At 38.0% G+C, this 21696-nt stretch overlaps 2 protein-coding genes across 2 annotated transcripts; one reads left to right on the top strand and one right to left on the bottom strand.

The window, feature by feature from the left end:
• Positions 1-1023: 1023 nt before the first annotated feature.
• On the top strand, positions 1024-8250 carry dxo (decapping exoribonuclease). Its single transcript, XM_084089108.1, has 6 exons — positions 1024-1836; positions 2972-3198; positions 3278-3494; positions 5468-5603; positions 5853-5947; positions 7312-8250. The coding sequence occupies exons 1-6, from the start codon at positions 1415-1417 to the stop codon at positions 7439-7441; spliced, it is 1227 nt and encodes a 408-aa protein (XP_083945234.1). The 5' UTR covers positions 1024-1414; the 3' UTR covers positions 7442-8250.
• Positions 8103-19775, bottom strand: slc25a17l (solute carrier family 25 member 17-like). Its single transcript, XM_084089118.1, has 10 exons — positions 19565-19775; positions 19387-19447; positions 18185-18251; positions 15537-15685; positions 14483-14599; positions 13133-13278; positions 12963-13058; positions 12473-12555; positions 10425-11104; positions 8103-9973 (listed from the first exon to the last, which is right to left on the bottom strand). Exons 1-9 carry the CDS (start codon positions 19634-19636, stop codon positions 10957-10959), a joined length of 939 nt encoding a protein of 312 aa, XP_083945244.1. The 5' UTR covers positions 19637-19775; the 3' UTR covers positions 8103-9973; positions 10425-10956.
• Positions 19776-21696: the final 1921 nt, after the last annotated feature.

The following is a 21696-nucleotide window of genomic DNA, read 5'->3' as shown; positions in this document are numbered from 1 at the left end:
CCCGAAAAGAACAATTTTACTCTCTTCAGTCCACAGAATGTTACGCCATTTCTCTTTGGGCCAATCGATGTGTTCCTTGGCAAATTTGAACTGATTCAGTTTTTTTCAACAATGGTGCTTTACAGGGGCTTCTTGTTGTTAGCTTAGCTTCAATCAAACGTCTTCTGACTGTAACAGTACAGGTCATTTTAGATCATCTCTCATCTTTCTGGAGGTGATGATTGGCTGAAGCCATTTGGACTATTCTTCGATCTGTTGCTCGTTTTCCCCGCCGTGTTTCAGGTTTTTGTTGCCATTTTAAAGCATTTGAGATCATTATAGCTGAGCATCACTTAATTTGCTGCACTTCTTTATACGTTTTCCCCTCACCAATCCACTTTTTAATCAAATTACGTTGTTCCTCTGAACAATGTTTAGAAAGGCCCATTTTACTTAGCAATTCAGAAGGAAATTCATTTTATATCAATGTGCTTCCCTTCGTCCTTAATAAAGGACAATTAATGACACAGGTCTGTTTTTTTTTTTGTTTTTTTTATATAAATGTTGATTTTTTTTATGAGGAACATCATAAAATCATGTCTCAAATGGTAGTCTAGTCGTTTAAAATTGTTAATGAGCACAATCGCCAAGAAGCAACAATGTGTGAGAGTGGAATGGGATTGATTTTAAAAAAAAACTGTATATAAATATTTGCAGTATGCAATATCTCAGAGAGCATCGTCATTTGTGTAGTCACTCAGTTTTACTGAAAATATTTACATAAATAAAAATGGTCTTTGATAAATTTCTTTCCATTACTTTCAGTAAACACATTGTCAGAGAAGAGATGTCGCTGCAAGAGGAAGGGGAAGTCATTTTGGCACATTAATAAAAAAATTAAATGATGTGCACGGGTAAATCATTAATGAACAATACAATATTGCATATACGAATAAGAATTGTCCGTTTTGATTTCAAAGTGATATTTATATTGGCACTTTTTTGGGGGACTTTTATTTTGAAGTGTGAATTTAGGGGGATTTTATTTTGAAAATGGTTTTTCACAGGCGTTGTTGTTTACACGTTTGATACGCAATCAGTATGCTATCTGAGTGAGATATCCATTTAATCATAATTAAGGTAATCGTTCAAGCGTTTGGAACGTCACGACGTGCATCAGTTCTATTGGAACGTAATGACAAATAACACATTCTAGCTGGATGATTATTAAATGATTGAGGAAGACATGTTAGCTAATGAGAGTAATGGTGCTGCTATCACATAGCCTTGTCAGCTCTCAACACGAGTATAAACAAATGAACTGCACTGAACTTCACTGTCTCTACGGTATTCATTCATAAGGTAAATAAGCATTTGCTAATAATACTGAGATCATAAGGGGTTATAACTCATCATACACCAATAAAAACACGCCATGGCTCAAAGCTACCGCAGAGACCCACATCATGACTCCGTTTATAAACGAGCTAGAGACCCCAGCAGTGATTTTAACAGCGATAAACGACACCGAGCATCCGACGAAGCCCAGCACAGACCAGCCGAGACTCTGAGCGCTCACAGACAACTGTACGAGAGAAACTTCCCTCTCTACAAGCAGCCAGTGGAGGTGGGCTTCTTCTCGCTGGACTCTCACAGGGACTTCTTCAATGATCAGAGGCAGCTGAGATATTATGTTGAGCCCAGAAAAAGTCCGGATTTTAATTTAAGGGACGGATACACCAACCGCTTCGTGAAAAGAGATGATGGCGTGAAAGAGAAGCTTGATCACATGCTGAAGTGGATTCTGGCCAACAGAGACAAGATCAAAACCAGAGACCAAACCTCATCCTCCAGCAGGTAACATAGGCTACATATTCTGCACACTATAAATATATTTTTTAAAAGTTTTTAAGAATAACGGATAATTTAATACAGGCCCACATGAGCTCTGATGTCTAATACAAATACAAATATCACGAATTATTAGAGGGTTATTCACCCAAAAATGTAAATTCTTCCTTCATTTATTCACCCTCATGTCGTTCCAAACCCCTAAGACTTTTCGTTAATCTTCGAAACACAAATTAAGTTATTTTTTAATAAAAATCTGAGCGATTTCTGTTCTCTCCATTCATTGAGAGCTACGCAACTACCACTTTGATGCTTCAAAAAGTTCATAAAGAGATTGTGAAACTGATCCATATGAATTGAGCGGTTTAGTCCAAATATTTCGAAGAGACACGATCGCTTTATATTATGAACATTTAAGCTTCATATATAAGAATTTAAGCTTTTATTCACATAAACATTGACCAGCGAACATAAACAGAAGCTCAAACGTGCTGCGTAACACGAGAATGAACCTCATTGGTTCTTATTGGTTCTTGCACGTCAAGCAAACATGCTTGAGCCTCCGTTTCCCACAATTGATGTATGAGTTGATTCATGTTTAAATGTGAATAAAAGCCTAAATTAAATCTGTTCATCATATAAAGCGATCGAGTCTCTTCAGAAAATTTGGACTAAACCGCAATTCATATGGATTAGTTTTACGATCTCTTTATGAACTTTTTGACGCGTCAGAGTGGTAGTTGCGTAGCTGTCAATGGAGGGACAGAAATCTCTCATATTTCATTTGTGTTCTGAAGATGAACGAAAGTTTACATTTTACAACCTAAACTAACACTGATCATTTTAATAACTTATTGACCTTGACTCATAAGGGTCTCTATGATATAATTTCCTGTTGTGCGTTTACTATTCAATGTATTTTTGAATATAATAGATAAAATATGAGCATACCATTGACCCCGTTTGCTTGCGCTAGACAGCCGAGTTATTATAGATAACTAAAACAAAACAAAAATGAATTACTTGAAATAAAATAAACATTAATATGAAACGAAAACATTAAAATCTAAATATTAATAGAAACTAACACTGCTGCACAGATGTCTTGTTCCCGTCGTTGAGTTATCGAGCGTGTTTGCAGTGCTCTAGGTGTGGACTTTGTGACATGGAGAGGACACCTAACCAAGGTCCTGACCACCCCGTACGAGACTCAGGAGGGATGGATGCTGGCCGCCTCCAAGTTCAGAGGCACCATCTACATCAGTGAGGTGGAAACGGAGGCTGCCAGAGCGAATCGAGTGACCCGCTCGGAGCGGCAGGAGGAGATGATGTACTGGGGCTACAAGTTTGAGCAGTACACCTGTGCAGGTTTGAGCCCGTCCAGTGTTATCAGACTGCTGATGGTGAAGGATCTCGCCGCTGATCGTCCACTGTGCTGTCTTTTAAGATGATGTGAAAGGCACTCCAGACCCGGGGGGCATCGTGAACACCAACGAGGCGTTCTGTACGGTGGTTCAGACCCGTTTGGCCGACCATAAGCTGCTCTTCTCCGGGGAGGTGGACTGCCGAGTCAGAGACGATGCTGTTCCGGCTCCGGGGTGTTATGTGGAGCTCAAGACCTCCGCCGAGATCTGCACCCCGAAACAACGAAGTAACTTCCACAGGTGTGTTTTTCAGACCTGTAGATCATTTGCTTTGTTCTGAAATGGGGATTAAAATTGTTACAATGTTGCAATTTCTTCTTGATTCAGTTTCACGAGGCAACATTTCTAAATGAGCAGATACATTTGTTAAAGTCCCCCTGTAGTCAATCCAATTCACTGCAGTTTTAAGGAGAAAATACTCAGCAATGGTGTCGACTTATGAATTTGCACATGGTTTGTCTTAAAGCATATTTAAAACACCACATAGAAATATAAACATTAAAAAATGTATTTTCACCACAGGGGGACTTTAAAGCTATAGTTCATCAAAAAATATAAATGCAGTCACCCTCATGTCGTTCCAAACCTGTAAGACTTTCGTTCATCTTCGGAAGATCTTAAATCTGAGCGATTTCTGTCCCTCCATTGACAGTCTCAAGCCCCAGAAAGCTAATAAAGTCATCATTAAAGTAAATCCATGTGACTCTAGTGGTTTAACCTCAGCTTAATGAAGCGACGCGAGTTCTTTGTTTGTGTAAAACATAACTTACACTTTATTCACAAAATATTAATCTCCAACGCGTGTCAAATTTCCGCGTGTGATTTTGTCTGTTCAGACCAATGTGAAAAAACTGCAGTTAGGTTGAAATATAATGCAAACTCACTCTCAAAAGGCCCTATAACTATAACCATAAAGATATAGACCTTATGACAGAGAAACAAGTGCGCAGCCATCTTTATAATCTTGTGTTTGTATGTCCGTTTTTGCGGTAACTCTATATTTCTATGGCATTGCTGTCAAAGAGTGATTAGCTGGTGAAGTGGATTTACTTATTGTATGGTTAACGAAAGTTATCATTGAAGCGGATGTCATAACAAATGTCAGTAGACCAGGAAGATTTAAAAACATGTTATGTTCATTCATAAATCTGTAAGATCTTACCTTCATGCTGTGGAAATACAAACCGGAAGTCAGAAAACAATGAGCGCGGCGCTGAAAAGGGGCGGGGCTACATATGGTCTAACTTCTAAAAATTGTTCTAAACATAAAAGAATATTAGTAGTCCACAGCAAAATTAAAACGATAACAGCACAGAGTTACAATATCATTGGAATCACTTTCAGAACGATTCTAGCTGATGAACGATAAAAACTGACAGCCAATCAGAATCAAACCTGCTTTAAAGGGCTCGAGCATTATAGTAATCTTTATAGTCATCGTTCTTGGTGTGAAGATAACAACTATAAAGTTTTAATCATAATTCTACGAGAATATGGAGGTCTACACCAACTACAACGATAACGACACAAAGGTTGGAATCAATTTCAGAACTTTTTTTTTTTTTTTACGGCTAATGAATGATAAAAACATTGACAGCCAATCAGAATTTACTGGATCATTTAAAGCGGTAGACTACGAAACATCAGTGCTCATTTAATATCAAACCAAATGTTCTCGTCCGCTGGTGTGAGAACGCAAATATAGTTATAGTTATCGTTCTTAGTGTGAATGGGCCTTAACAGTAGGTGGCGCTTCAAAAGCAGTAAAAAAAATCGTCTGTTCGTGAGCAACACCAAGTCATAGTTTTATGTAACAGCACAAATCTTATCTGTTGGCCAGTTTTGTTCGCAGTTCGATCGATGCAATCAGAACACCTCTACATAAAAAAAAAAAGTCACATTGACACTATGCAAATGTTTGTGTTCGTTTAAACCGATGCATTAGCAGCCATTCGTCCAAATTCAAATGTTTATCGCACCAAATTTTTGCACTGAACATTTAAATTGGTGCGAGTACGGACATTAAAGGTAAATCAGCATTTTCCTCATGTCATTCAAACACAAATTTCTTCGCATTTCAATGAATATTAACACTGTTCTTTGCTGTGGTCAAATGCCACTTCAGTGTTCAGAGAGGGTTTTTCGCAAGGGTTGAAAACATTTATGGGAAATTAATAATAAGTTCTTAACAGAAACATGTGTTCCTCTTCTAGGTACAAGCTGCTGAAATGGTGGGCGCAGTCATTTCTTCCTGGAGTGCCACAGATAGTCGCTGGGTTTCGAGACCATGATGGGATAGTGGTGTCTATTGAGACCTTCCAAACCTCGAAAATATCACAACTGATCAAGGTTTGCTTTAAATAACCACGTTTTAAAAGCTTCAAGTCCTGCTTGGTTTAGTCTGAAATTAGAGCTCTGTTTCAAACTCAATGTGAAGCCACAGAAATGGATATTTAGGAGTTTGTGGGAACCATTTTTATGTCATGTTTAATAGAATATTAATTGCAGAAATTTCGACTTTTTTGGTTCCTTAGAAGGAAGCACATGTTGATTGTAGAACAATAAAGTGAGATGCTTTCATTTCTCCTGATTCTGTAGAACGAGCAAAACTGCTGGAAGCCAACGGTCTGTATGAATTTCTGCAACGATTTCTTGTCCTTCGTCAAATCAGTGGTCAAAGAGGACGACCCAAGGTATTCATGAAATTTTCAGGGGTTTTTTTTCTTCCCCAGATTGAGTATTGTACACAAGTAAAATGGGTTTGACTTTAAAGCTACAATATGTAATTTTTTTTCGCTAAAAAACCTGCTAACCTCTTACAGTAACAAAGGCGTAGGTTGATGACGCATAAGCGGAATTATGGAACTTGTCGTCAAGCCGAAGGATCTAATAATGTTTATGGATGAGTGAATACATTGATGGTTTTAATATGACTGTGGTATGAAGCGGCGCGAGTGCTAATGAGAGACAGATATCAGCGACACACGCGAGTCCCGCGGATATAAAGGAATAAGGACATTTCATTCTACCGAACTAACTTACCCGCAAGTGCTTATTAATACTCACACAGGTCAGTTTATTAGACGAATGAAACTTGTGAGGTAACGCAGCGCTGTTTCACGTGGTCTACACTATCACACTAAACTGCATTTGAGTGTGTTGAAAGTTATAATGTTATTCTATGTGTTAGTTTGTCTATGAGACTAGCGGTGAGCTAGATCAACATTAGAATAACATACTGATCATATTCTAACATTTCATCATGTTGAGCTATATACATTTGCTCATCTGTCTAAAAAAGTACAAGCAAGAGCGACGTCTCTGTCAAGTTGAAGTTAGTCGCGGACGCTAGCTCTCGGCATCTCGAAAACGCCACGCTATTATTGATCCTCGTTTTAGTTCTCCTTTTGTCCCAAAGTCTGCTTGCCATGGTCCATAATGTTTGAATGAAACAACAACAGCGTGAGCGCTAACGCAGTTGTCCACGTCTGTCGCCATGGTTACTATGGCAGCACGAGCGGAAACGCGGATATTACGTCATTAGCCGCGTTTCCATTACCCTTCAAATTGCGCAAATTGAAATTGCGAATTGAAAATACGCCCAATGGAAACACGTCAATTTCGCAAAAACTCCCATTTATCGCAAAAAAGTCCTTTGCCATGATTTTTGGAATGACTTATCGCGAGAAGAAAAAATGACGTTTTAATCGCAGAACATCGGTTAATGTAAACGCTGTCATTTCGCAATAGTTTTTTATCGATATTTAGAAGAAATAAAAAAATTAAAAAAAATAATAAAAAAATCGCAAAAGTTTTGCGCGAATCTTTAATGGAAACGCGCCAATTGACGGGTGACAAGTGGGACAGGGACGAGCCATTATTTAAAATTGGAATTTCTCCGAAATTAAAAATCTTTGGGAACTTTTGGGATATTGTAAAGTACACAACTGCAGGAAATATATCACACTGTGCAAGTGATTTTTGGATATTTTATTACGAACATCTTACAAATTGTAGCTTTAACGACTCGACTGTGACATCATGTGGTGTTTTTCAGACTGGTGTACCTGTTGGAATGGGAGCCACACAGAGATGTGACCTACACCGTCCACAGAGACTCTCCGTTTACTTTCTTACCAGAGTGGTTCGTGAAGGACACGAGGAGCCATCATTCATCTCACCACTGACACACTGACCTAAGGAGATCTGTCATTTGTACCTATCATACACATACTGTATCGGTGCTGTGCACAGCTTGGCATTGCTTGTGTTTTCTGGATTAAGTTTGGATCCTTGAAAAGGACGGTTTTAACCAACATTGACTTGATGTTCATGTATTTTTTTATATTGGGATTTTATTTTAGCCTTTGTTGTTATGATGACTTCAAAATGTCCTTTAAATATGTACATTTTCTCTGTTAAATGTTCAAGTCACAATTGTTTTTAAATAATTTTAATAGTTCTATAAAGTGACACTTTGGTTCTTATTCAGGAAACACAAGTTCATTCAATTTTGTGACATTTTAAGAATGATTTTTTTAAAACGATGAATGCGATCCTATGACTCTAGAAATATCCAACTTTGTATTATTTTGTAGAGATTTTGCACTTGACATGCTGAAGAAAATTAGATAGTGGCTGCAAATTACGAATTTGTTCCAAAGACATCATTTGTGACCATAGTTTTAATTCATTCCCTCATTTTAGTTCAATTGTGGCCATGGTATACCAACACATTTTAAGTCATGGGGACAAATTCTTAATTTGTGGCCACGGTATCTTGTCATGTGTCTCTGTACTTTTGTGTTAAGATTTGTAATATTATCTCAGAGAAATCACTACTGAGAGGTCTTTGTCCAAAGCTTTTATTAGCATTCACTTAACGTTTGCGATTCATTTAAACATGCCACAAGTACAGTTAAATAACAGAGGTTATACAAATGAAAGTACAAAATATGTGCTATAAATTTTGAAATAAAGAAACAAGTTGCAAGTTCATTATGTAAACTCTTTTAGTTTTTTAATATCGTATTGTATAAGGTCCACAAGACGAACCAGTTTCATTGACACAGCAGGTAAGACGTCTGTAAACTCTCAAAAATGCATATTTAAGACAAGTATGGTGTGAATAAATTCACATTGACCTCAAGCTCAGGGTTACGCTGAGCTGTGTATTTTTTTTAATGCCTTTCATGAAGGCTACATTGTGTTTTAAGTTAGAGATACACGATTCTGGATACATTTATTTTTAACAAAAAAAAACAAACATGTAATTTACTAGAGGTTCTGACACAATTTGAATCGGTTTGAGTGAATAATTCAACGACTCACTCACAGACTTCACTTGTTTGATGGATCTGCGTTTTGAATGATTATAACAGTCATTTGCCTCCATCTACTGGTGTAACAACATAATCGATACAGGTTTTAAGTGCAAAGTTACTTTCAAAAGCTGATTTGCTCTATTTTGATCGCTATCGTAGACATCAGTGTTGATATCCGAACTATAAACTTTTATCCCAGTTCTTCTGTGATAATTGAATATTTGTAACACAGAAACAATGATACTGTTTGTGACGCCGTTTCACACCTGTGCATGACAACTGCTCTCTCTGGCTCAGCGCCAGCGCCAACACAGATCTGAACGTTAGCTGTGATCGCACTTGTCAAAGGTTTAATAGACATATCCAAATCGTTTTCATTTAGGAATAAGATTGCGATCTTTTGACGATTAATTGTGTCTTAAATATAACTGGATGCACTGAAAATCCAATAAAGATCTTTCAGAACGTTTTGAATAGAATAATGCCATGAAATCAGATAACCCAATCCCAAAAAGACAAACATCTTCTACATTAATGATTCTCAACCGGTTTACCCAGATTTACACCGGACAACATAAAGCGGTGCCCAAATTATGCATTGTACAAAAGTAAACAAAAACAGGCTTTGTGAATATTTCAGAATCGGTAACAGTGATTTTGGCGGATCAGAGGACACTTAAAAGCTCTGATCAGCTCCAGATTTTATCCTTCCATTTCATTGACGTTGAAACTAATTTGATTCCAAAGACGATTGCCTGGTTTGTCACGTCACATAGCAGCACATCACTTATAAGGCTCGACTGCATTTATTAAAGCACTATACCATTTGTGCCAAAGGTATTATTAATAGATCTCTATTCACATGGCAGATGTCTCTAATTCAAACGTTCATACACTCTTGTCTACTGTTAGACATATTTCACTCAAAATTGAAAAAACTGTCATCATTTACTCACCCTCATGTCTTTTTTTATTTCTATTTAGCTTTATTTCTAAGTAATTTAATTTTAGCACTTAATGTTAGCGTTAGTAGCCTTTTTAAGTTTTTCATCAGATTTTTAGATTTAATTTCAGCCTCATTTCAATCAACTTCATTTTCACAGACTGTGATGATGCATTTCCAGCTATCAACATCCAGTAAAGATTTTTCATATTTTCAATTTTTAAAAGTCCCCCTGTAGTCAATAATTATATCCCTTAAAACTCATCTTTGATCACCAAAATTACATATTTAAATATTTTTTCCTTGGAAAAAAAGTTATTCATGCCTTAAAATAGCTTGAATGTAACTCTACACCCTTGCCTCATTTAGTATACGTGGTTCTATGAATATGCAAATTAGTTTATTTAGTTTAAGGTATTAGTTATAATACATAATAGTTATAATATGTGACCCTGGACCACAAAACCAGTCACATGGGTCAATTTTTTAAATTGAGATTTATACATAGATCAGCTGGATAAATAAACTTTCCAATGATGAATGGTTTGTTAGGATAGGACAATATTTGGCCGAGATACAAATATTTGAAGATCTGGAATCTGAGGGTGCAAAAAAATTGCAACATTGAGAAAATCTCCTTTAAAGTTGTTCATTTATGTTGGTGATTGTGCTGCATTCACTCACAAAAATACATGTTTTATATATTTACAGTAGGAAATTTACAAAATACCTTCATGGAACATGATCTTTACTTAATATCCTAATGATTTTTGGCATAAAAGAAAAATCTATAATTTTGACCCATACAATGTATTGTTGGATATTGCCACAAATTTACACGTGCAACATGTGACTGGTTTTGTGATCCAGGGTCACATATCATAATACAATGGCAAATGTGACATCTTACTCTTTTCTGAACTTAATATCTCAATATTTTTTCCCTCTTTTGGAGAGTTGTAGGCAAGCTATAATAGGCAAATGTGAATAAAAATGTATATTTGCTGTCGAAAATGTGAAAAGGGTCCTTTAGTTTTAGTACTGGTTTGGAATGACATCAGAGGGAGTAAATGACAGGATTTTAATTTTGCTCTTAACCATCACCTTTAAATTCAGAAACACTCATAAGCGAACGTCATGATTTGCTTTGGGTTAAGATGTTATAAAAGACTTTTCTGTGGCACAAGAACTTTCACATCAGTAAATCTCTCATTTTCTCTTAAGATTCTGATCAAATAAACTTGATCATGTAAACGTTTTTTTTTTTTTTTTAAGCAATATGTTAAAAACTAAAGCCTTGCTTTAACCTGACCCGTGTTAAGGACTGAACCTTACCCAGATGAGCCCATGTTAGTGGAGCAGTGACTGATGGGATACGTGGAGCTCGTCCTGAGGGTGTGTTAGAGAGGTAGTCGTGAATGAAGGCTCCAGTGTGTCAGTGCTTGAGTTTCCTCTGAAGGCCCATGAGTCTGAAGGTGGCAGCGGTGATCTTCTCGTACACCACGAACATGAGGGCCGCCGTCAGCACCGTCTGCAGCAGCTTCGCCTCCAGACCTTTGTACAAACCCAGCAGCCCGTGTCTCCTGTGAACAGAGGACCGAGAACTCTTGAGAAACTTCAAACCAGCACACATCAAAATAAAAAATACTATTCTGCTCCTTAAACCAGTAATTATGATGATGTTATGGCTGGTGACCATTAAAAGGAAGGTGTTTGAATTCTCTTTTTTTTATGCTAAGCATTATACATCATTATATTAAAATACCATAAATTAACCAGTTGAATGAGATTTTCATTTTGAGCTCTGCTAAAATATGTTTTTAAAGATTAATTGAGTGCTAGATGATGACAAAAGAAATGTAAGTGTGATTGAGCAAACATATCAGCATATACATATTCAATATTAGTGATAAAAAAAAATAAAAAAAAAATAATAGTCTGAATTTGAATGATTTCATTTAAATTGTCTTTTTATATAATATAGTTTTCATTAATTTTATGTTTTTGAAAGAGTCTCTTCTGCTCATTTATTTGATCAAAAATACAAAAAAAAACAGCAATATTGTGAAATGGTATTATAATTTAAAATAACTTTTCTATTTTTATATATGTTAAAATGCAATGTTTACATGCACAACTTTTGTTTCAGTCGGACTGAATTCATCCCGATTGATGAATCTGAACGTAGTGTTTACATGAACGCTACACAAGTGATCGGGTTATATGTCACAAGCTTCAAATCGTAATAGATTTTTTGACATGCACACACTGCACAAATTTACAGAGTTTCCCGCTGTTTGCACATAATAACTATTCTCCTATATTGGTTCTTTATTTGTTTTAAACAGCAGACTTAATATTTATCCATTTCTGGTCATAATTTGATTTTGGAGACAATGAGTATGAACCGTTGTGCCGTGCTGCTTATATTTATCACGCAGTACAAATGCCCCTCCAAATGTCATACAAATGTCATGATATTTCACAATATTACTGTTTTTTTTTGTTTTTGTTTTTTTTTAATCAAATAAATGCAGACTTGGTGAGCTTGGTGGATTTTAAAAATTTTATATTTTCATTTAAATTGTCTTCTTTTAATATGTCTATATAGTTTTCATTCATTTTAATTTCAATTAGGTTTAACTAAATGAAAAATTATTCCTTGGCAACTAGATGATATAAAACATATATATACATATAATATATAATATACATATAATATATAATATACACACACATATATATATATATATATATATATATATATATATATATATATATATATATATATATATATATATATATATATATATATATATATATATATATTATATTATATTATATTATATTATATTTAGTTAACTTTTTTTTTATTTGAAGTACCAGAAATGCTTTAGTTTTAGTTAACTATAACAACCCTGAAACTGAGCATTAAACTACAGTTGACTTACTTGATCCGGTCCATGAGCAGAGACACCACGTTCCTCAGGCTGCCCACTAGACCCCCTTTACCGTCTGATTTATACTGGCCAAACTGCAGAGGAAGCAACGGCACATATTACACACAGAGACTGCTTTAAAACGAGTAATACTGTGTCTACCAGCATCAAGTGCCCCTATTATGCTATTTCAATAGACAAAAGTTGTTTTGGAGACTCCTACAATAGGTTTACATGCATTCAAGCTCGAAAACCACTAAAGCCAATGAAGACCATAGACTGGCATTATGCAACTCTGTTACAAACCTACAGGTTCAGCGGGAAGAGAGACTGGAATCACTGACGACTCGTTTCAGAATCGCTTCCTTCTTTTGGAAGACAACAACTTATTGTCAATAAGACAATTTCCGTTCACAAACAGCAATATTACACACTGTATGAAAGGTAATCTCTGAAAAAGCACAATAGGAGCACTTTAATGCAGTCGTACTGATGATGTTACCCTCAGGATGGCCTGAACCGTTTGCAGAGGATACGTTGCGGACGTTGCGACAGCTTTGGCGACGGCACCGATGAGAAAGATCTCAAGGGATGAGATCTGCCCAGAAACATTAAACATTGGCGTTATCTCACAAACTGATAAATGAAGGATGGCATTTTCCCGTCCCTCACCTTCCGGCCTCCACGTCCTGCTCTTCGTTTCATGGCCTCGTAGAACATGAACTGCACAGCGGGGTTGAACACCAGCACGAGAGACGGCAGCGTCCCATTCCACAGGGCTCCCACTCCCTCGCTGGATATGATCTGGGAGAAGGCGTCTGTGAGGGGAGGGCAACAAAATGATCCCATTTATTGGTGACATTGCAAGCCTATTTTTCTTATTACTGATATTATTGCTTTACACCACTGCGTTTTTGAATTCTTGACTCTAATTGGATGACACACATCTCAAAATTGACAATTAATAGTTTTATTATTTGATTTTTTTTGTAAATGTTTTTTGTTCACCCCATTCTTGCAAACATTTCCTGTACTCCTTACTTTCTTCCTTAAATACTTTATAAAATCAGTTTTGGTTTTTCCCCCAAATTACATTTAATTTTTTCATTTTTTTTTATTTTTCCCAAATTTTAATGTTTCTATTATGTTTTAATAATTAAATTAAATGTTAGTAGTCAAAAATCATATCTAATTAATTGAAATCATTAAACTTGTACCATTTAACAACAATTCATTAAAAGTTTTAGCAAAAATTACATTTTAGGCCATTATTAAATAAGTTAAATTTTAATTTAATTTAATTTTCCCCAAATTATCTAATCAACTGAATTCATTAAAACTTGAAAACTAAAACTAAAAAGGCCCTTTGAAATGTCTGTTCTGGATGTAATTTTTTTTATTAATCTTTTAAATTGTAATCAAATAAAAATGTAACTATTGTTTGATAAAACAAAGTGCTGCACAACAGAGATTTACTGTAAATAAAAATGTTCCATGTTTTAAAATGAAAACATGGGAGAAAATTGTGTGATATTCCATAAAATAAATTGTAATAATGTTATTATAATTAGTTTGAGAAGTACATTTTACTGTACACTACTAATATATTTCTGTCACAATTTCTTCAATTTCAAGTGAACTTTTATTTTGAAGGGTTGTCGTGAAGACGACAGCAGCTCTGCAGATGAAGGTCATGTGTTCATGACCATTATATTAATTGCACAGCCGTTCCTTTGATTTATTCATCTAAAATTGGCAAATTCTGTAACATTTCATGTTATACTGTAAAATCCATTTTTATGACTGGATCCCACAGTTTCGCTGCGTTTCTCACACGGCAGAAATCATAGAGCCTAGAGATCTAAAAATAAGTGCAGCATGAATATCACATAAGATGATCAGATCAAGCTTTATATTTGGGAGGAAGATGCATGAAACTGCTTTACTAGCAAATGTGCTTCACTGAACATTGGTTTGGAGTTTAAACCTCATCAGATAAACGAGTGTGTGAGCGGTTCTGACCAAATATGCCCTTATAGTGGGTCTGATGGAGCTCTTCGTTCCTGAACTTTGCCCCCTGAAGCTTCAGTCGTGTGTTCACCACCCACATGGGAGTCGTCAGGAGCACATTAACAGCACCTAAATCACGACATTACACAACAGGAAGAAGAAAACAGTGGACGTTATCACATCAATGACTGATTACGTGTTAATTGCTCACAGGTAAATTAAACCAAACCATTAAACCATTGACAAAACCAAAAACTAATTGCGCTATGTCTGATAAAAATTACAAATGTGATTTAAACATTTTTTTTTTTTTATATTATTATATATCAATATGGCAATATAATAATAATAGATAATTATTATTATTATATAACATTTACTAAATAAAATAAAAATAAATATTACTATTGAACATTTCATTGTAAAATAAAAGTATTTAAGAAAAATAATGTAATAATTTTATTTTACATCACAACAGTTTTTATGAACATTTTAAATAGCTTTTATTGTTATATTTTTGGTTTTCATGTGAATTTTAGTTTCATTTTCAAATATTGAAATAGTTCCAAATATTTCTATTTAGTCTTTAATTTATTTTTATTTCAGTTTTAGTTTCTATTTATTTCTAGATTTTACATTTAGTGCTTCACCTTAAACTCAATTTATTGCCAAGGCAACATTTCTAATTTCCATTTAAAGTTTTTCAACTAATATTTATATTTTAAATCATTTCGGCTTTATTCATTTAACAGAAATGTTTTAGTTAACAATAACAACAGTGATTACAACTGGAAAATTATACTACTAATATTTATGTCTTTAATAATTTTCCAGCAGTAAACCATCAAACCTTTATTTTGACAGATAACCGCAGGGAGACTTTTACTCTGAAATACGCAGCTCATTTATTTATTTAATTGAATCCAGCCTTTGCTAACTCTGATAATCACGCAGAACACCCCAGTAATAGCAAAAGAAACATGGTGGTGAGAGAGAAACACTGTGAAACTGAGATAAAGAGATCGACTGTGGAGACTGGAGAGGGTTCAGCACAACATTTCAGTACCTGATATGAAGCCCATGAGCAAATCTGTGGCAGGCTTGGGCCGGTCCGAGACCATCACTCTCTTCAGGGTGTTGAATGTGTAGAAGTAGACAAAGTTAGAGCAGCACAGGCTAGAAATGACCGGAAACCAGCCTCGATACAGAGACAGTCTGCAACACGATGAAATGACATCTTGAAATAAGCAGCCTGGCATATCCAACTCAAAGTCTGACCACATGAAATGGACTTTTGTTTTGTTTTTTTTCCCAAACCTTATTCCAAGGACGTTCATATGTTGTTTAACGGTGCAGTGAGCGATTTCTGAGGAACACTGTTGATATGTGAAATCAGCCCAAATAAACACACCCCTCCCTTCATTGCTCCGCCCCCAAAACAGCATGAACACACAATGCGGGAGTGGATGTCTCTTTATCTAGCTAAAACTGAGTAAAACAATGCTTCACGAAAAGCAAAGCGAAGATGGCGAACGAACAGCAAGGAAGCACAAAACATTAACATACTGTACACAAGAGTTTATTCAAGCAAGAGTTGGTAGTTAGTCGCCACCAGACCCAGACAAACAATGACACTCAAAACTGTCCTGTTACTAGAGCTCACATTACTACAACAGCATATCTTGGTTCTGTAAAACACAGCAAAACCAATGTTACTCACGTATGGAGCAGAAACAACACAACACCAGCGTCTGTTTTCAGGCCTTCCCGCTTGGGTCTCTCCAGCGCTGGAAAGCTTTTCCAATATTAATGCGGGTCCTAAAGTTGTTGCCTGATCTTATTCCTTTTTTTCTCCAGTGATATTCCTCTGAGCTTTTCTCTTTTATAATGTCTCTCAGCCATCTCTCTTTCTACAGTCTTTCTTCAAATCTCCCTCTTGCTCATTCTCTCTTCTCCCCCGAGTGACACGCCCCCTACTGCTGATTGGCTCATTCTCTCTTCTCCCCCGAGTGACACGCCCCCTACTGCTGATGGGCTCAGTCTCTCTCTCCTACCCATTATGAGTGGATATGCCCCCTACTGCTGATTGGCTCACTCTCTCCTCCCCCATCATGAGTGGATACGCCCCCTACTGCTGATTGGCTCACTCTCTCCTCCCCCATCATGAGTGGATACGCCCCCTACTGCTGATTGGCTCACTCTCTCCTCCCCCATCATGAGTGGATATGCCCCCTACTGCTGATTGGCTCACTCTCTCCTCTCCCATCATGAGTGGACACGCCCACTACTGCTGATTGGCTCACTCTCTCTCTCCTCCCCCATCATGAGTGGATACGCCCCCTACTGCTGATTGGCTCACTCTCTCTCTCCTCCCCCATCATGAGTGGATACGCCCACTACTGCTGATTGGCTCACTCTCTCTCTCCTCCCCCATCATGAGTGGATACGCCCCCTACTGCTGATTGGCTCACTCTCTCCTCCCCCATCATGAGTGGATACACCCCCTACTGCTGATTGGCTCACTCTCTCCTCCCCCATCATGAGTGGACACGCCCACTATTGCTGATTGGCTCACTCTCTCTCTCCTCCCCCATCATGAGTGGATACGCCCCCTACTGCTGATTGGCTCACTCTCTCCTTCCCCATCATGAGTGGACACGCCCACTACTGCTGATTGGCTCACTCTCTCTCTCTCTCCTCCCCCATCATGAGTGGATACGCCCCTTACTGCTGATTGGCTCACTCTCTCCTCCCCCATCATGAGTGGACACGCCCACTACTGCTGATTGGCTCACTCTCTCTCTCTCTCCTCCCCCATCATGAGTGGATACGCCCCCTACTGCTGATTGGCTCACTCTCTCTCTCCTCCCCCATCATGAGTGGATACGCCCCCTACTGCTGATTGGCTCACTCTCTCCTCCCCCATCATGAGTGGATACACCCCCTACTGCTGATTGGCTCACTCTCTCCTCCCCCATCATGAGTGGACACGCCCACTATTGCTGATTGGCTCACTCTCTCTCTCCTCCCCCATCATGAGTGGATACGCCCCCTACTGCTGATTGGCTCACTCTCTCCTTCCCCATCATGAGTGGACACGCCCACTACTGCTGATTGGCTCACTCTCTCTCTCTCTCCTCCCCCATCATGAGTGGATACGCCCCTTACTGCTGATTGGCTCACTCTCTCCTCCCCCATCATGAGTGGACACGCCCACTACTGCTGATTGGCTCACTCTCTCTCTCTCTCCTCCCCCATCATGAGTGGATACGCCCCCTACTGCTGATTGGCTCACTCTCTCCTCCCCCATCATGAGTGGACACGCCCACTACTGCTGATTGGCTCACTCTCTCTCTCCTCCCCCATCATGAGTGGACACCCCCACTACTGCTGATTGGCTCACTCTCTCTCTCCTCCCCCATCATGAGTGGATACGCCCCCTACTGCTGATTGGCTCACTCTCTCCTCCCCCATCATGAGTGGACACGCCCACTACTGCTGATTGGCTCACTCTCTCTCTCCTCCCCCATCATGAGTGGACATGCCCCCAGTTCAGTCCCGATATACAATGTAGGGCATTTGCAGATTAATGAATAAAGTGAATAAGTGACTGAGCCAGTGGTTTTGAACACAGCATATGTTTTAAATGTTCTCTCTCAGCACTGTGTCAAGAGGCCATGATCCGTCGTGAACACTGAACACACAGTAACTCACATGCCTTCCTCCTTCGCGATCTCAGCCAGGATAATGGGGGTGGACTGGGACTTCCGATTCTCATCCACTGAAACCAACGAGAAATGTCAAATTTATAATCATTCTTCATGCCTTTTCATTATTGAGAGGGTGTGACACGTGCAACATTTATGCTTAAAAAATTGACATTTTTGTCAAAATATACAAAATATTTGCATGTTCATATTTGAGACATCAGGCTTTTATGGCTCATTTAGTATGATATATGAGAATAAAGTGCTCATACTCGAGCAAGAAAAAAAAAGAAATGTTATTATTTTGGCTTATACAGTCAATAAGTAAGATGAAATTCTGATGCTTGTAAATCAATGAGATCTTACAGTATAGTGACGACTTGCATTTTATATATAAATATATATATATATATAGGTTGTAACTATATCTCTCAATCTTAGTAATGTGATATTTAATGCTTAGTTTTATGATCAAAGCTCTTTAGTTTTAAAACATGTAATGCAATGCAATACAATGATGATTGAGCAATGGACAAATAAACCTTCCTCAAAAGCCTGATGGATCATATTTTAACATGGTTTTTTTTCTACAAAATGATGTATGAATCATCAAGTAAAGCTATGTTTCAGTTACAGTGAGTGTTCATCTTGAAACATTATTAACAACATAAAAGTTATTCTGGCGTTTACTTTATAAAAATCAGTAAAGATTCCACAGCCGAAAGACGTGTAAACCATGAGCTGAAGGTGGATGTTTATACAATTACACTAAAAGGTTTTTTACTTGCTAGAACAGTATAAACGATCGATTAGACGACAGAAGGCTTGTGGTAGATTGTGCAACAGGTTTTTCAGTAAAGTTTGTATCATGATGATAATTTAGAGCCTTAGAATTTTGAGTATCAAATATGATACAGTAGGATTTCAATTTTTTTTTCAATTTATAGATACTATACACACATTTCTAGCTTAATAAACAGTTTAAAGCACAGTATAACTAGGACGTTTTTATTCACTAAAACAATTTCCATGACATTGTTTTAAATTGCATAATGTCCATGATTATTTTAGATTGTACTACTTCATTTAAATATAAAACAAAGAAAATCCCCGTTACACAAATGATTACACTACATAGTAAATCTATATCAAATGCCATTTTTTCACTGAGAAACATTGAGTAAATAATGCATGAGAAGAATAACTGACCCTGAAGTCTGATCCTGGCTGTGTCCAGAGGGAAAAACACTGTCATTGCTGTCACACTGCCCTGCAAGGCAATAAAACACAGTTTAATAAACATCCCACATTCAGAATATTATTTCATCACTGGGAAAGACACTAATAAAATATAAGCTACAGTTTTTAGTATGGTATTTTTTCTCACCATTGCACCTGCCACCGCATGCACAAGTGTCTCATACGACAGCAGGGCAACTGATCTGCTGCTGTCTGACATCTCGCTTTTACTCTTTCTTCAGTCCAAAAATCTTGGCTTTATGTAAATTAGCTGACAGTCATATCTAATAACTCATTATCGGGTGCAATCACACAGAATCACTTCCGCGTTCGAAACACTCGCTCGCTTCTGTCACTGTGGCGGATCCTTCTGGATCCCGCTGCTCTTTAGCGCCCCGAGCGGCGCGGTGATGCACTGCAGTCACAGGCTTGTGGCCCGGAAATCAGAATCCGCCTTCCTGGACAATAATCACACCTCAATATTACGGTTTTATTATTTAGGACTATTATTATTTTAGAAATTGAGACCACAGCTGATATTTTTGGTCTTACTATGTATATCTTTGTGGAAATCGTGATACACTACCATTCAAAGGTTTAGGTAGGCTAACCCTCACGCAAAAAGAAGTTGTGTTATTATTATACTTTTAATCTAAAAATAAGAAAGTATACTTTCAGTCTACTCTTGGTAACACTTATTTTAAGGTGATATCAGCCTACACATTAAGTAACTAAACCCTGAACCAAACCCTAACCGTAACTCTAAGTACATGTTAATTAATGTTACTCAGTACTTATGAGTAACAATGTAACTACATCTTAAAATAAAGTGCAACACTACTTTTTATGTTGCTACTTCACAGAAATAGTTAGTAGGCTATACTTAACTTAAACTGACAGAAAAGTCTAAGTATGTTTGGTCTATACTTGTACTCAGTCTTTTGATCTTGTAGTTGCGTTTACACAATTGATTGAGTAGCCTTTTAAATACTTTACTCACATTTTTACATACTGAGTATGTGAATTTTTGTGTAGTCCACTGGTAGTGTCCATAGGAATTTACTTAACTTAAATACAGTTAGTAAAGGGTATATCAAGTATAAAAATTAATACCTAAATAGGAACATAATAGTATACATAAAGTTCACAAATAATATATAAACAGTAAACTAAGTATGATGTGAAGTTCACTTAAAGAAAACTTGCAAGTATAAAACTACTAGTAGTTTACTGAGAGTATACTTGTCATGGGTGGTTGCAGGACGGCAGACGGAGACGAGGATATAATTCCAAAACGAAGGTTTATTGGTAATTAAACAGGACGGTAGAACAGGAAGCAACACACTAAATATAACTGAGATCGGACGAAGGCTGACTGAACAGACGTCCAGAAGGCCGCGGTAGAGCCGGAGCGACAGAGGACCAAGGTGGAGCTGGAGGGAGTGAGGAGCCCAACGGAGCTAGAGGGACAAAGGGACAAGGCGAAGCCAGAGGAGTGTAGTCCCCAGGCGAGGACAGGCCGATGAACGACCAAGGCGGAGCCGGAGGGACGAGGGAGCCCGACGGAGCTGGTGGACTGATGGCCATGGTGGAGATGAGGGAGCCAAGGTCGCGGAGGCCGGAGGCAGAGACCGGGGATCCACTGACCATGATGGAGCTGGAGACTGGCAGACCCGTGGCGACCCCACATCACTGATGGTGGAATAAGGGTGAGCTGAGGGGCTGACAGGAAGTAGCGGAGGCGTGGATGAGGAGATTATGATGGGAGGAGGTGGGAGAGGGAGACAGGATCGGGGACAGGCTCAGGCTCGGGGACAGATACAGGTCTTGGGGCAGTTCTCGGGCGGTGAGGCGGCGGCCATCTTTGCCGAGGGCTCGGCAGGCATGATGTGAAGAAGCTCTATAAGGGTGGTCTCGATGGGACGAGACTCTGGAAGTCTGGACTCTGGATCGGGACACGACGCTCACCAAACACCTGCTGGTGGCTTCCCTCCAGTTCAGTCCATCAGTGTTTGGGAGGTCGGTGGCCTGGTGGAAATTGGCCCCGATTCAGAAGAGCAGCTTGAGGGTTTCATCATCGAGGGGGCTAGTGACAGCTCAACGAACAAAGTTCACCACGAAGGAAAAAAATTCTGTGCTATCTTGAGCAATGACGACAAATATAGCCCTGTCGTCCATATGGGCTGGTCCGATCTTCCGTCACGGGTGGTTGCAGGAAGGCAGACGGAGACGAGGATATAATTCCAAAACAAAGGTTTATTGGTAATTAAACACAGGATG

The sequence above is a fragment of the Abramis brama genome, assembly GCF_963993115.1.
Source record: "Abramis brama genome assembly, chromosome: 1".
NCBI classification, from domain to species: Eukaryota; Metazoa; Chordata; class Actinopteri; order Cypriniformes; family Leuciscidae; genus Abramis; species Abramis brama.
This window is presented reverse-complemented; position numbering and strand designations above follow the sequence as displayed.